This window comes from Serinus canaria, chromosome 3 (assembly GCF_022539315.1).
Source record: "Serinus canaria isolate serCan28SL12 chromosome 3, serCan2020, whole genome shotgun sequence".
Classification (NCBI taxonomy): Eukaryota; Metazoa; Chordata; class Aves; order Passeriformes; family Fringillidae; genus Serinus; species Serinus canaria.
The window spans coordinates 109,606,360-109,621,393 of record NC_066316.1 but is presented as its reverse complement, the minus strand read 5'-3'; the positions used below and the strand labels follow the sequence as shown (position 1 = coordinate 109,621,393).

At 43.7% G+C, this 15,034-nt stretch overlaps 1 protein-coding gene across 1 annotated transcript in view; it reads left to right on the top strand.

The window, feature by feature from the left end:
• The window catches only part of PKHD1 (PKHD1 ciliary IPT domain containing fibrocystin/polyductin), a 281,842-nt gene that overhangs the window by 27,336 nt on the left and 239,472 nt on the right, over nucleotides 1–15,034 (top strand). The window contains exons 26-33 of the mRNA XM_050971903.1: nucleotides 674–779; nucleotides 1,633–1,911; nucleotides 5,081–5,211; nucleotides 5,740–5,875; nucleotides 9,171–9,366; nucleotides 10,834–10,901; nucleotides 12,870–14,483; nucleotides 14,651–14,794. Of these exons, the coding sequence (XP_050827860.1) occupies nucleotides 674–779; nucleotides 1,633–1,911; nucleotides 5,081–5,211; nucleotides 5,740–5,875; nucleotides 9,171–9,366; nucleotides 10,834–10,901; nucleotides 12,870–14,483; nucleotides 14,651–14,794 (2,674 nt within the window). The remainder of the gene's footprint in view (nucleotides 1–673; nucleotides 780–1,632; nucleotides 1,912–5,080; nucleotides 5,212–5,739; nucleotides 5,876–9,170; nucleotides 9,367–10,833; nucleotides 10,902–12,869; nucleotides 14,484–14,650; nucleotides 14,795–15,034) is intronic.

The following is a 15,034-nucleotide window of genomic DNA, read 5'->3' as shown; positions in this document are numbered from 1 at the left end:
TTATTGTGTCTGTGTCTAAGCAGACTATTTTGTAACTCTGTGCTCCTTGCATTTCTTTGGGACAGATGCTTTGCTTTTTGCAGACACACCCTTAACACCTGGAGAGGGATAAAGAGGGGCTCTTTTATGCTCTATCCTTTGTCACTTGACTCTTCCAAAATATCAAGATCTCAGGAGGGATATTTCTTGATATCTCTTTTAGATAGGCAAGGCCACAGCCCAGATGTTTTTCCTTCATCTTTAACAAGGGACAAAAAATAAAATTGAGGGCTGCATGCTGAGAAGACGCATTGTGGGTTTCATTTTAATTAGTCTTCCATGGTGCTTTAAGCATTATAAATTTATTCCTGAGGCAAAGTGGGAAGAACTGGGGGAAGTCTTCAATGGGTGACTGTAAGAGTAGGAGTTTGAGGAGGTGTGTGTCCCAGGATGGTGGGAGGTAGGCTGGAGATGCAGCATCCAAAGCTGTGCCTTGGATGAGCCCTAGCAGTCTGCTATTTAAATTTGCAGTGGGACTGCAGCAGGGTGACGAGCTCTCTGTTTGTGCTCTCTTCTAGCACTGAGTGCTCTCAGTAGCTCAGGGTGGCTATCAGCATCCATCAGCCAGTTGTGGCTGTAGAAAACACCTCTGTTCCCTGACCAACTTTAAGATTACCCTTTGGTCTGTCTGCAGGTGGTGGTGATGGTGAATGATGTCCTTGCAAACTGTTCTGGCTCGTGTTCTTTCCAGTTCAGCCAGGAATTGACACCCATGGTCAGAGATGTTGAGTATTCATCAGGTAAATTTGGCCTGAACACAGTGGCCAAAATTCTGTGAAAAAGATTCTGCCAGGTGCTGGTGATTTCATGTACACGTGTATCCTTTTGTAAAGTTTAATTTTATGGAAACTGCTCTTTTATGGGTCACTTCAGATCAGCTCCAGTTCCAAACATGCTGAGTGTACAAGTTTGTTCTGAGAAGGGCAGTGGAGCTGGGAAGGGGCACAGGTCTGAGGACGAGCAACTGGGGAGGCTCAGCCTGGAGAAGAGGAGGTTCAGGGTGATCTTCTCACTCTCCACAACTCCTTGATAGGAGGGTGCAGCCAGGTGGGGCTTGGTCTCTTCTTCTAGGGGGTGAAGAAATGGGATGATAGGAAATGGCCTTGACGTGCATTAGGAGAAGTTTAGAATAGTTATCAGGAAAAATTTCCTCATGGAATGGGTTGCCAGGCTCTGGAACAGGCTGCTCAGGGCAGGGGTGGAGTCACCCCCCAGGAAGGCTTGTGGATGTGACATTTGGAGACGTGGTTTAGTGGTGAACACAGAGGTGATCTCAGAGGTCTTTTCCAGCCTTAACTACTCTGTGATCCTATGGTAGAGGCATAAAGGGGAGAGAAATAATGTCAGGTTTCATGCCTAAAGCAAAGACAGCTCTTGGTTCAAGTTATTTTTAATAAAAATTTAAGGAAAAGTGTAACAGCTGGACAGGGACAGGCAGGAATTGCTGTTATGTGGAACAATGAGATATAACTAGTGGTGTAGTTTTTAGGATATCCTGTTGAAGCTGTTAGAAACTTTAAACTATTGGCTGAATTTAAATTCTGGACATTGCTAGCCCAAAATTCATGAGTCACTTTGATGATATTCCCTCAGGTGAGGGGTCCCAGGCCACAGTGGTTCTCAGGGGAGCTGGCTTTGGTGAGGAGCAGCTGGCCCTGCAGGTGGAGGTGGACAGGAGGAGCTGCCACATCTCATCTCTGAATCAAACCCAAGTGGTTTGCCAGGTGCCAAGGCTGCCAGTCGGGACCTACCCGGTGACACTGCTGGTGGCACCTCATGGCTTTGCTCTTGGTGGCACCACAGGACAAGGGATCTTCCTCACAGTCCAGCCAACACTGGGAGCTGTTGAACCTCCTTCGACTTCAGAGATTGGTAGGTGTGAACCCCCCAAGGGAGCTGCTTCCTGCTTCTTCCTTGGCACGGTATGTTTTGGTTCTTCTGTACTGCCAAGATTTTCACCTGATGAAGAAGAAAATTTATGGCTGGATGCACTGTGTGTTCCCCAAAGCACAGTCAAAAATGACCTAAAGACTGACAGAATCTCTTTGGCTCTTTGTGCAGGCAACCAGTTTCCTGGGTGGATTTGTTTGGGAATTATATTTTCAAGTGCACATGTATTCATTTCAGCAAATCATTAGTGCTTCACACTCATCCTTCCATATCCATTTGATATGTAGCTTTGTAGTATTTGAATTAATCTGGCTAATTAAAGTGGGTATTAGGGAAAATTTCTTCACTGGAATGGTTGCCAACCACTGGAACCGGTTGCCCAGGGCATTGGTGGAGTCACCATCCCTAGAGGGATTTGAAAGGTGGGTAGATCTTGTGTCACTTGGGGATGTGGGTTAGTGGTGGGCCTGGCAGTCCTGGGTTACTGGCTGGACTTATTGATTTTAGGGGTTTTTTTCAAACTAAATGATCCTAAGATTCTGTGACTGTGGAATGGCTGAACTCTGGTTAATTCATGTTCTGAGGAATAAAATTGGAAACTCGTGTTTTGGTACAAAGCTAAGGAACTTAGAGAAATTAAAGCTAAACTGAATCTCCTTCCCTTCCCATTATACCTTCTCTCCTTGAAATAGAAGAGGAAATAAAGAGTGATAAATTCCATACCTGAAGACAAGAGCTGGAAAGATTTTTTTTTTTTTTTTTTTGAGAGGAAAGTGTCATCTCAACCCAATGAAAAATGTGGCAAACACCCTTGATATACCCGGGCTGTGCAGGGAAGGACAGTCTCAGACTATCCTTTGTTTTCAAGCAGCAAGGAATGCAGCAGAAACAGCACGAACCAGGTCTGCTCTGATAGTAAAATTACCCAGTCATTTCTCTATAAATCTCATTATTTTTGGGGATCATGGTGACAGTCACCACTGCGAGCAGCACTGGCCTCAGAGCAGCTCAGACATGGCTTGGAGATCTGACTGGGCCATGCTTGGCCTCTTTGGAGCAGCCAAAGAAAAGGAATGCTGGTCTGTAAAACTAAAACTATCCATGGGCAAGCATGGGATGGACTTGGGATAACAGGGTTCCTCAGCTAGAAGTTATGGCCAGCTTTCACTGTGCTTTTGGTTTGGGGATTTTTTGTTTGTTTCTTTTCTGTTTGTTTTTCTGGGCGGAAGAGGGGGTGGTTTGTATTATTTTTCTGATTTTTTTGAGTTGTTCCTTTTTTCTTTTTTTTTTGGGTTGCATGGAAAGAAAACTATTCTAACTCTTTTACTATAATTTTTTTTTCACCTAATGAGAGGATCATGGCACACAAAGTTTAAGAATCACTTTTAATTCATAGAAAACCCAAACACCTCCAAACTACTCTCAAACAACCCAGCTATGGCAAATTTTAGTGCTTGGGCTTTGCTTCTCCTTTTCTTTGCTGGCAAATCCACTCCTCCCAATTACAGTGATCTGTCACTCATTAAAAAGAAAGCAAGAATAATGCTATCTTACATTACATGTGCCTGGAATGCTTATAATTGGAAAGAATTACAGCTTCCATCTGTGTTTTTAATTTCTCCCATTTCAAATACTTCTCTTCAATCTCATTGCAAAGTGCACACAGGCAGTATTTCAATGCATATAGATATAATGTAGATATCAAAACTTAACAGCATCAGTCTTTACACTAGTGGATTCTGAACTCTAAATCTGAAGCTCCTTATCTGACAGCCCTTGCATTTGCAAGTGGGTTCAGTTTTCACTTCTTGTTCTTTCTGACTCTGCAAATTTAATGTTACAGGTCGGGAAGGCAATGAAGCACCTTGTATTTTTCTGCTTCAGCTCCCTCTTGTCAAAATATCCCTGGTCTCAGTGGTGCCATGCTGGGAGATCCCCATGACCTAACTCTAGAAGCATGGAATGCTTTTCTAAAGATACTCCCACGTTCCAGTGAATAGCAGGAGCTTGCTGTTAATGTATCTGATTGCTCTAGTTGGCCTGGATTTGCTGCCAGCCATAGGAAATCAAGACTAAACTTCTATAATTCTCTGGTGGTTTAAAGAATTAGCAGGAATAGGTAATTTCAGGAAAGTGTGCAAGGGAATTTTTCATTAATATATAATTACTTTAACTTTACTTTGCTTACATCATGTGTGAAAAGAGGGATAAAAGCTCAGTAGGTTTACGATATAACCATGCTAATAAATACAAATAAACACTGCCTTAATTAGTGCCTGTCTGAGCAGTCTGTTTAGCCATAATCCTAAAACTCTGCAGTGCTGAGAACTAGAGAAAAAGCTCTAAGTTTCAAGCAACATTTCCTTTACTTTTTTTAAAGTTTCTCTGAATCGCATCAAAGCACAAACTCCAGCTTAGAATTGCCATTAATGCCCACTCCTGTTCTCTTTCCTGTTTCTCTTTGAAACATGCCTGAATCCTCTAATCACCTGGAAAAGCAAAGGGGCACCTTGGCTCTTTGGAAGGGGATGCTGAAGAGAGATCAAGTACAAGCCTGACTTGTGTCGGGCGTGATCCTGCCTGGGATTGGAGCGGCTCAGTCTGGCACGGAGGAGAGCTGAACTTGCTCGGTGCTCCACAGAACAAATCCCTCCGTGACTTCCCTCACAAATCCAAGTCTCCAGCCCTGCCAAGTCCCCTTTCTATCCCAAGTTTCCTAGACACATGCTACAGGCTTTTCTGACAGCAGGGAGCTTGGCAGCTGTTTGAACTGTGAGAGCACCTGCTGCGTTAAGCTCATTTTCCATTCTTAGTGCTTCTTCCTTCCTTCCTTATTTCGTTCTTGGGCTGGGGATCTGGCTAAGGGGGAGATCACAGGCCAGGGCTTGCTGGTTTAAATAAGTATGTCATTAAAAAATAAACCAAGAAAAAAACCCCAGTCGTCCTGTATTGTGGAGTAGAATTCAAATAATTCAAATTCCAGTAAGGCAAGAAGGATCTCTGGTGCAAAAGAGGGAGCCAGGCACAGCAAAGTGGAACAGATCATCATCAGCTGAGCTAAGAGACTTTTGAAGTCATCTCTAAACAAAGAATTCTTTGTATATTAAAATATCCTACATATTGAATATCCTGGAATAATTGTTTGTTTTAGGAGGACTCAGAGTGACTCTCAGGGGGACCAATCTGGAAGGGGTAAATGCAGTGTTGTTTGGATCCCAGCCTTGCCCAATTTTGGAGGAGGGCAGAAATTCAACAAGAATTCAATGTAAAGTTCCTTCTCGGGTAAGAAACACACTTTGGGGAGCAGTCAGAAGCCAATGTGACTTCCTGTGTTTTCCAGGCCTGAGCTATACTTGGAAAGGGCAAAGAGCAGCACCTCAGCCAAGTCTTGTCTGTGGGCCAGTTTACTGTGGACTCTACAGATTAGACCAGATTAGTTAAAAATGGATTAATAGGAGATTTATGAGAACCAGTGAAAAAAGCAAGTTCTTCAATTTAGTAAGAGGAGCTCTAATTTTGCAAATTAAAAACTGCATAGTTAGTCTGGGACTAACAATGCAGTTTTAAACTATTTACTAGTTTAATGTACTTGTATGGATGTAGCAAATCTAAATCTGCACAGTCTGGGGTTGTTTTAAGGTTTCTAAATCTCCATAGATGCTCTTTAAAGTCAACATAACTGTAAATATTTAAGTAGAGTATGTTGTATGTGAAAGTTTCATCAGTGCCATATGCCTGACTTTTGTATGGGAGAATCAGGAAAAAATTTTTTTTTCAGTCTTATCTTTAACATTTTCTTTCTCTCCCTAGGGGGCAGAGGATGCTGCTGTCCACGTGACACTGATTTTTGGGAACAAGTCAACAACAGTAACCAACTTATTCCAGTATGATGCTTCCTTAAACCCTGCACTTGTATCCCTGAGCAGGAACAGAAGTGGCATAGCAGGTGAAAATGCTGATGTGTATTGGGCATCTTCTGGAGAAGGATTGTTAGTGCTGATGGTGGTGGGGCAGAGGGAATTTATAAATCTATAAAGCTTGATTGAACACTTTTTTGTGTGTTTTCTTGTAAATTTTAGTTCCTGTATTTCCTCCTAGTCCTGGTCAGTTGTGGTTGTTTTTTTATTGGTTTTTACTAACATATATGAGGTAATGAGTTGCTTGCCCTATGGTATGGATGATGTCCACAGGATGTCAGGTTCAGGACAGTCCTGCTTTTATGTCAGGTTTCTCTAACTCTGCTCTGAAACGATCCCATCCATTCATGCAGTGATGGGGACCAATGGAATGGCATGAAGCTGTGACAGGAAAGGTTTAGGCTGGGTATGAGGAAATGGTTTTTCACTCAGAGGGTAGCTGGGCACTAAACAAGCTACCCAGGGAATGGTCACAGCCCCAAGGCTGCCAGAGCTCAACTAATGTTTGTACAACTCTCAGGTACAGGGTAGGGCTCTCAGGACTGTCCTGTACAGGGATGGGAGCTGAACTTTGATGATCCTTGTGGGTCCCTTCCAACTCAGGGTATTCCATGACTCTGTATTTCTTAGTAACAGATTCATCTATGGCAGGAGAAATGAGCTCTGGAGAGTGTCCTTCTCCAGGATCCCCAGGATCTGACCATGAAGAGCATCATATGCATTTTGGGTTACTGAAAGCAGGGGATAGGCAACATTTCTTTTTCTTAGTTCTCATTTCCAAGCCAAACTGTCCCTTCCTTTTTGACCTTGTGATGTGTTACTTTAGAATAGGAACATAGAACTCACAGACTTCATGGGGGCAAAATCCGAATTAGATCTCACTGAGTGTTTGCCATTCCTGTCTTTTGAAAGTCTCTATGTGGGGTTGTTTGGGTTTTTTGGGTTTTTGTTCCCCGCATTTCCCTTATTTTTTCCCCCCAGGATTTTGGCTGTGTGTAGGGAATAGAAAGCATAAATAGTGAATGATATCCACTTATAAACAAGCCTTTTAGGAAAGCTTAGCACATTTCTGCATGGCAAACTGACAACAGTTATTTGGTATCTGACACAGTGGGGAAGGAGATGGGAGGAAGACAGAAATATTCCTGTTTTCTTATCTATCCCATTCCCATTCCTCCAAGAATATATTAATCTGACTTTTTTCTCTATTTTTGCAACCTCTCCAGTGAACACCTTAAAGCTACGTGCAGCTCCCAAATCCAGTTGGACTTGTTGGGGATGAACAGGGCTAGGTGACTGCCTGTGCCAAAATTCCTTGTGCACTCCCAGCATTTCTGTTCATTTTTCCCCAAATGCCCTTGTCATTTTCTATTGCTCCAGAATGCATAAATAAGAGAAAACGTCCTTTATCATCTGAATATTATTCAGATACCACAGCACCAAGGGGAGGTTTTTGTAGCCGCGGGCAGCTAAGGTGCAAAGAATTCCTTAATGTTACAGTGTCTCATGAGCTGTGGTGGGGCTGAGTTCAATCTGCTATTCAGAACTTCCACGGCTTCCTCTTTTAATATAATTTTCCTTCTATATAATAAAAAGAATAAATAAATTACACTGATGCCTTCCAGGCATCTGGGATTAAGCTGACAATTGACCAAGAGTCCAACGAGTTCATGTTATTAACATATTCAACTTCTCAGGCTTTCAAACTTTATTTGAGTCTTTGTGAATGCAGAATTGAAAAGTACCAGCCCCAAGACCTGCTTAGAGGAGCAAGTAGTTGAAGGAATCTTTGTACAGGCTCTTCTGCTCCTTCCTCCCTCCTTCATCCTTTCAGGGGAGACAGGAGGATGATATTCACCTCCTAAAAACATCCCTGTGCTCAGTGCTTAGATGTTTTGCATGGCCATTGAAGATAAATAGATGGTTCTGTGGTGGGATTTGTTACAGCTCTTTTGTGTGTCTTGCAATAGAATGAATGATGGCATAAAGTCTCTTTTTACTGACCACAAATAGAGCTATCAGTGAAAATGCCTTTATTTGGACTGATTGATGCCACCTTATTTTTTTAAGCTATTTCAGATGAAATTTAAGTTATGAAAATCCCTTGTCTCCTGGCTTTGTCCTTTCCTGTTAGTGCACTGTGCACTAATAAATTATCCTCTATCATCTGAACACAGTTTGACACAAGCAGCTTAAATAGGAGAGAGAGTCATGATTACTGAAAATCAGGTGTTTTGAAGCAGAGCTGGTTTTCCCTGGAATTGAGTTAAAATGTTTTCATGTGGGGCTGTGTTTTGGGTTCATGCTGAAAATGGTGTGGATAACCAGGGATGTTTTGTTATTGCTGAGCAGGGCTTACACAGAATCAGGGACTTTTCTGTTCCTCACCCCACCAGTGAATGGGCTGGGGGTGGGCATGGATTTGGGAGGGGACACAGCCAGGATAGCTGATCCCAACACACCCAAGGGATTATCCAGACCATGTTGCCCATGTTCATTTTATAAAGTTAAAGGAGGAAGAGGGAGACAGAGTGATGCTGTTTTGTCTTCCCCAGTCACCATTCCCTGTGATGGAGCCCTGCTGAGATGGCTGAACCCCTGCCTGCCCATGGGAAGCAGAGAATGAAGTCCTCATTTTCCTTTGCACACATAACTTTAGCTCTACCCATCAAACTGTTTTTATCTCCACCCACAAGTTTTCTCCTTTTATGCTTCCAATTCTCTCCCCCATCCCACTGCAGGGGAGGGAGTGAGCAGATGTGTGGGGCTGAGATGCCATCTGGGGTGAAACCATGACAAGCACATCTGACTTTAGGTATCCAAGGAAATTTTTGTTTTACTGTGGAAGGTAAAACAAAAATTACTATTACTATTACATGACTCCATAATTCTGAAAAACAGGCTCTAGATAGTTTACCAAGTGCAATACAACAATCAGGAATTAAAAAAAAAACATAAATCCCAGAACCCCTTAGCTCCAGAGCTTTAAAAAAACTCTATATTTGGTTTTTATCAGGTTCAGATATTTACAGGACAGACATTTATGGTAAGGGGGACATGAATCCTATCCTGAGTGTTGCTGAGAGTGGCTCTTGGTGGTCATGACCAAGTTCACTGTGCTGATGTCTCAAGACAACCCTGATAGCTGGTGACCTTATGCAGGAGGGATTGAGTAGGATACAGAACCTCCGCAGGGTTTGGGCTGATGGGCAGGGCTGGACCTACTCTGTCATGATGGGACTCTGCTCTTCCTCAGGCAATGGTCACATGTGCTAAAATAACCATTGCCAGAAACACTGAAAAATTCCCTTCCTTTCTCTGCAGGAGGTGAGGAGCTTCACATTGGAATATCCCAGTTTGCCAACTACCAGGGCTCAGATGTCAAGGTCCAAATTGGGGACTCATGGCCACAGATCCAGGCACAGACAGAGCGTGGGGTTAATGTGACCCTTCCAGCCCTGCCTGCAGGGTGGTACCATATTTCTGTCCTCATCAATGGCATTGCTGTCAGTTCAAGCAGGTGTGTATCTTGCTCAGAAATTTCATTCTCCATCTTATTTTTGTTTTGTAGGGTTAATCTGAAAAGGAAGATTTGAGTTTTTCACTAATTATGTACCTAAAGGTGAATTCTACAGTGTGGTATGAAATGATGAATAATTATCAAGGCATTTATTTATCTGTGGACCCCGAGTCAGCAAATTGCTAATGCTAGTCAATTAACTTCTCTTGGATCAGTAGGAGGCAGGAGAGAAACATTTTAGGAAAAAACAGTTGATTTGATGAAAAATGCATATTCAGGCAATCAAAGGTATTCCTAGATTCAGGTCAAATGCAGATAAATCCTGCTGTAGGAAAACAGCAGAAGAAAAGAAACACTTTTCATCAGAAAAACAAAAGCTAGTTTGAACAATACAAAAATGCTTTGTTTGGAGAATTTTTAAATGATGATATTTCCATTTCCTAAGGTGACTCTTCAAGTTCATGCCTAGGTAAATGTAATATAAACGAGCTAAAATGTGGGGAAAGCTGACCTGAAATTGGGATATAGAAATGTATTCAAAAGCAACACAGTTTTGTTCCTCAGCCATGGCAGCTGCCAGGAGTGGTCCTGAAATGATGGTACTGGGGAGAAATGAGGTGTTTCTATTGCTCACAAACCAACTTAAGCTGCTTGTAATGTTAATGAACCTCAGAAGGAGAAAAATTGTGGTTGGTGGGATGGCACACAGGGATTCATCCCACCTGGTACTGGAGTCTGATAGCAGCACCATCACTTCATCTCCAGGGATAGATTGGAAGGAGATGGGTCATCCCAGGAGAGGACTCTGAGCTCTGGTGGCCTGGATTTTGTAGGATTGGGAAGATCCCTTCTCTAAAATGTCTTTTTAGGGGGGGGGATGTTTTAGAAAGCAGAGTGAAGATAAAAAATAGATGCAAATGGGACAAAAAGAGAGCTGTAATTTTTTCTGGGTGGGCTTCAGCATCTTATGACTGGGTTTCCTCTTGTTCAATTTACTCCACTCTCTGATGGGAGGGTGTGAGGAGAGAGGGGAGCTGTGATGCCTTTTCAATGCACTTCTGTTGGGCATAGCTACAGTGGGGTCTGCTTGCCAATAAAAATCCTTATTCTTGCTTCCTTTGATGGGCAATTCACTTGGACTAAATTTGGCCCACAAGGTGCCAATTGATATGAGAGTGTCTGTGATAGATTTAGCTCAAATGTTCCCCTTCCCAGGGATGGGGAAGGCTGGAATGAGATAATCTTTAAGGTGCCTTCCAACCCAAACCATTCTCTGTTTCTAAACCAAATGGAAAAATTTGGGGTGTTGGGTGGTCTTGTCACTGTGGCATCAAACAAAGGGGATGTGCCAGGTGGGGGCTTGGCTTTCTGGAAGTTATAAGAAAGAAAAGCCCTGGAACAGGAAGGAAAAATAAAAGAATAGCCCTAACTGCCCCAAATCCTTTCTGTGTTGGTTGTGTTTTGCAGGGTTGAGCCATTTATCCAGTACCTCTCTGAGATCTTCAGCATCCAGCCCTGTTGTGGCTCCATTCTGGGTAAACAGCATTGGTACATCAGCAGCCACTTATGGAGGTTAAAGGGATTACAAGGGCACAGTTTTCCTGCAGGAATGGAAAGTGCATCCCATTTCACATCCGTTTAAATGAGGGGGGTTTGGATCTGTGACCCTTTATTATGCAGGCATCAACAGGCAGACAGCAGCTGTGTGGAAATGTGGGATTGTAGTGAGCATCCCTCTGTCTGGTTGGCTGGCTCAGGGCTCCCTGTGCTTTGAATTTGATTTCCTCAAGTGTTTGCTCATGTATCCTTGCATGTTCCCATTGGGAAAACACAGCACACCCACACCTGGCTCATCTGTGCTGTTACTTTCAGTCATTTTGCCCCCATCTTTCAAGGTTTTCCATGTGAAAATTAGGTGGAAAGCAGAGTACCATTGTGGTTTGAAGCAAACAATAATTTGAACAGATCCCAAAAGGGATGTTCATTTTTGTTATGTTGAAAAGACAAAATAGAAAAGCCCCTTTTCAATGTTAATTTTAATCAAAAGGGAAATATTTATTAATCCCATTCTAAGCTTTTAGACATTGGAAATAATTTAAGTGAGTGTCTGAGCTGAACATTGCTGAATTAAAAAGAAAAGTTTTACTTTAAATCTTCAAAAGCAGATTTGGGGTGGCTGATTTATTTTGTCATTTGGCTGGTAGTGGAGGAGAGTTGAATCCCTGTAGTGAATTTTACATGAGCCTTTAGAAATGCTTTTATGGAAGACAGAGAAATTCTTGTGCTACAACCTCAGGTCCTCCACAGACTGCTCTCCCAGGCTCACAACACATTTAAAGACACAAAAATTCAGAGGCTTTGTGGTACATGATTAGTTCAATAGTTTGTGAAGTGCTCAAGCCTTGAAAGATGAGAGAGTGCATAGAGCTTGGAGAGCAAATCCTATCAGTTTTGAAGATTAAGCCATACTACAAAAAATAATAAAACTTTTACCTCTTTTATATTTCAGGGTAAACTGAAAATTAAATAAGAACTGATTAACTCTTTGGTTGTGGTTTTATGAATGGCTTAAGCTGACTAAAAACCTCTTTGCTGCAAAAAGCACCAGTCCCTTCCCCCTTACCTGTAATCTTTTGTTGTCTCTAACACTTGTGTGTACGTCTGGGCTAAGGATTTGGGCTCATGTAAAAAGAAACCTCATCATAAACCAACTTATTTTTTCAGCTAGATCATGGGAAAAGGAAGAGAATGGCCTTAATGGATAAAGAGGTTGAAGCAAGGCAGGGCACTGGGAGTTCCACTACTTCAAACAAAAGGGGCATGGACAGAGCCTTTGGGTGGGCTCTTCCCTGTGAGGGTGGTGCAGCCCTGGCACAGGGGGCCCAGAGAAGCTGTGGCTGCCCCATCCCTGGAAGTGTTCAGGGCCAGGTTAGATGGAGTTTGGAGCAACCTGGGATAGTGGGAGGTGTCCCTGCCCATGGCAGGGAGTTGGAAGGAGGTGGTCTTTAAGGCCCCTTACAACCCAAATAATTCTGAGATTCTATGAAATCTGACACTGAGTTTGAAAATATTCACAGTTGCATTCTTCTTCCCTGTGGGCATCAGGAACAAACTACCTCCCCACCCACCTGCAGGGACAGTCCCATGCCATGAAGAGTTCAGCCTCTGTTTACTCTCAGGGGTCTTTCACAGCAGCTTTCTCCATTTCTGTGGTGGCTTTCTACAGTAATTTACTGCCACAAAGGTCCCTGGATACTTGTTACCTTAGCCTCTTGTCCATGTAGGATTATCCTGATATATGGCTGCTATTGTCTCCAGCTGTCTTGTCAAAAAGAAAAGAGGATTTTATTTCTTCTTTTCCTCCTGTCATGCTTATCAGCTTTATCATAAAAGGTTTGTGTTGGAAGGGACCTTAAAGATCATGGTTTGAGATGGTTCAGAGGTGGTGATTAATTCCTCTTCTGCATATAATTCCCTTCTTCCTTATTTTGCTTTGCTCCTAGGTGGAACACTGCTCACAATCTCTGGGGTGGGCTTTAGCCAAAATCCTGCCCTGGTTTCTGTGTCAATGGACAATCAAACCTGTACAGTTACTCACCTGGAAGAAGAGACAATTTGGTGCCTGACTCCTCCAGCTGTTAATTTGTCTAATGAAGATTCACGTGACATCTCTGTCAGAGTAAATGTAGCCATCAGCAGTGGGTCATTTCAACAAGCTCTCTTTGCAAATAGAACCATCACCTTTAACTACCAAAGAGCTTTGACTCCCCTCGTTACTGCTGTTGAAACAGAAATCACAGATGGCAGACTGCTCTTGGGCATTCAGGGGATAAACATCACTGGATCTGTGGCTAAGCTTGGACACACTGAATGCCAACTTCAGTTTCAACGGGGCAACCCCTCTGCAATGTCTTATCAGTGCTCTTTGCCCCTGAACAGCCTGGAACCTGGGATCTTCCCCATCCAGGTCATCCAGAGGCATCTGGGATATGCTCAAGTGACAGCAAGGCAGCAGGCGCTCACAATAACTCCTCAGATAACCTCTATATTCCCATCACAAGGATCAATCTGTGGTGGGATGTTGCTCACTATATCTGGTATTGCTTTGAAATCCAGGAGGAATTTGGTACAGGTCAGCCTGGAGAATAATTATTCCTGTGAGATCCAGAAGTCTGATAATGACTCCATCAGCTGTGTTGTCCTTCCAGGAGCCCACCCTTTGCACCCTCAGTGGCTGGCTGAGGCATCTCGGGCTCTCAGGGTCACTGTGGTTGTCAATGGGGTCCACAGTGTGTGCCTTGGGGGCTGTACTCTCCACCTTCAGGAGCACTGGACCCCCCTGGTGCATCTGGTAACCTGGAAGACCAACGGGACATTCACCCACATGACAATCAAAGGACAGAGGTTGGCATGGCAGGGTGACAGCCCCGTGGTACATGTGGATAACAGCACTGCCTGCAAGGTGGCTTTTTGGAATGAGACCATCATCAAGTGCCAGACAGCCTGCCTGGCCCCAGGGGAGCACAGCATCTCCATATCCAGCAGGAAAAGTGGCCGTGCTTGTTTCAGAGGGACATCCAGCCTCCTCACCATCCTGCCTTGGGTGTACCAGTTTTACCCACGGGATTTCAGCACCAATGGGGGAGGCCTGCTCAGCTTGGCTGGGTTGGCTCTGAAGGGAAAGAGGACGACTTCAGTCCTCATAGACCATCAGCCTTGCCTCATTCTCAACATCACCTGTGTGCTCATCCAGTGCACGGTGCCTCCAGGGAAAGGCACAAAGGCTCTGAGTCTGAAAGTAGATGGACACTCCTATTACCTTGGAACAATAAGTTACAGTGAGGAATTTACCCCGGCTTTCCTTTCACTTGTTTCCTCTGGTCTCCTTTTAAATTTGACAGTATCACAGGTCACAGAGATGGACATTATCCAGGTGTTTATTGGAGATCTTCCTTGCAGCAACGTCACCATCAGTCATTCCACACTGCAGTGCACAGCTTCTCTGCTCCCTGTGGGCCAGTACCTTGTGCTGGGCCTGGATATTCCCAGGGGATGGGCTTCCTCCAGCCTGATGTTCACTTCTCATCTGACAGTGACAGCTGCACGTCACAACTGGGGTAAGTCATGGAGGGTTGCTGCAGTTCCTCCACAGGGTTTTGTGTGAGGCATTGCAGTGACGTGGGCTTATTGTCATGAAAGCAAAAATTATGAATTAAAACAATATTTTTGTTGAGAGCTAGCTTTCAGGCTCTGTCTTAAATCCCATTTTCTGTTCTTTTCTGAGGTGGCCTGAATGGAGGACAAGTTTACCTGCGTGGAACTGGGTTTTCCCCAGGAAAGACTTTGGTCACAGTCTGTGGCACCAGCTGTGAGCTCCTGGACAACATGACAGTGACTGAGCTGAGCTGCCTTGCCCCACGCCTACGAGGTCAGTTAAAACTCAGAAACTGTCATTGTGATTAAAAAAATCCCCTAAAATTTGACCCAAAATGGGGAGTCCTAGTGTATCTCATCCCAGGGGAACAAGGTGCAGCCCTGGAGAGAGAAAAGGAATTAACATAGCACTGAGAAAGTTTGGACTTGGTGGTCTTGGAGGCCTTTTCCAACCGCAATGATTCCATGAATCTATGACTTCTGTTTTTTGAACTCAGTCTGAGGACAGTTGGTG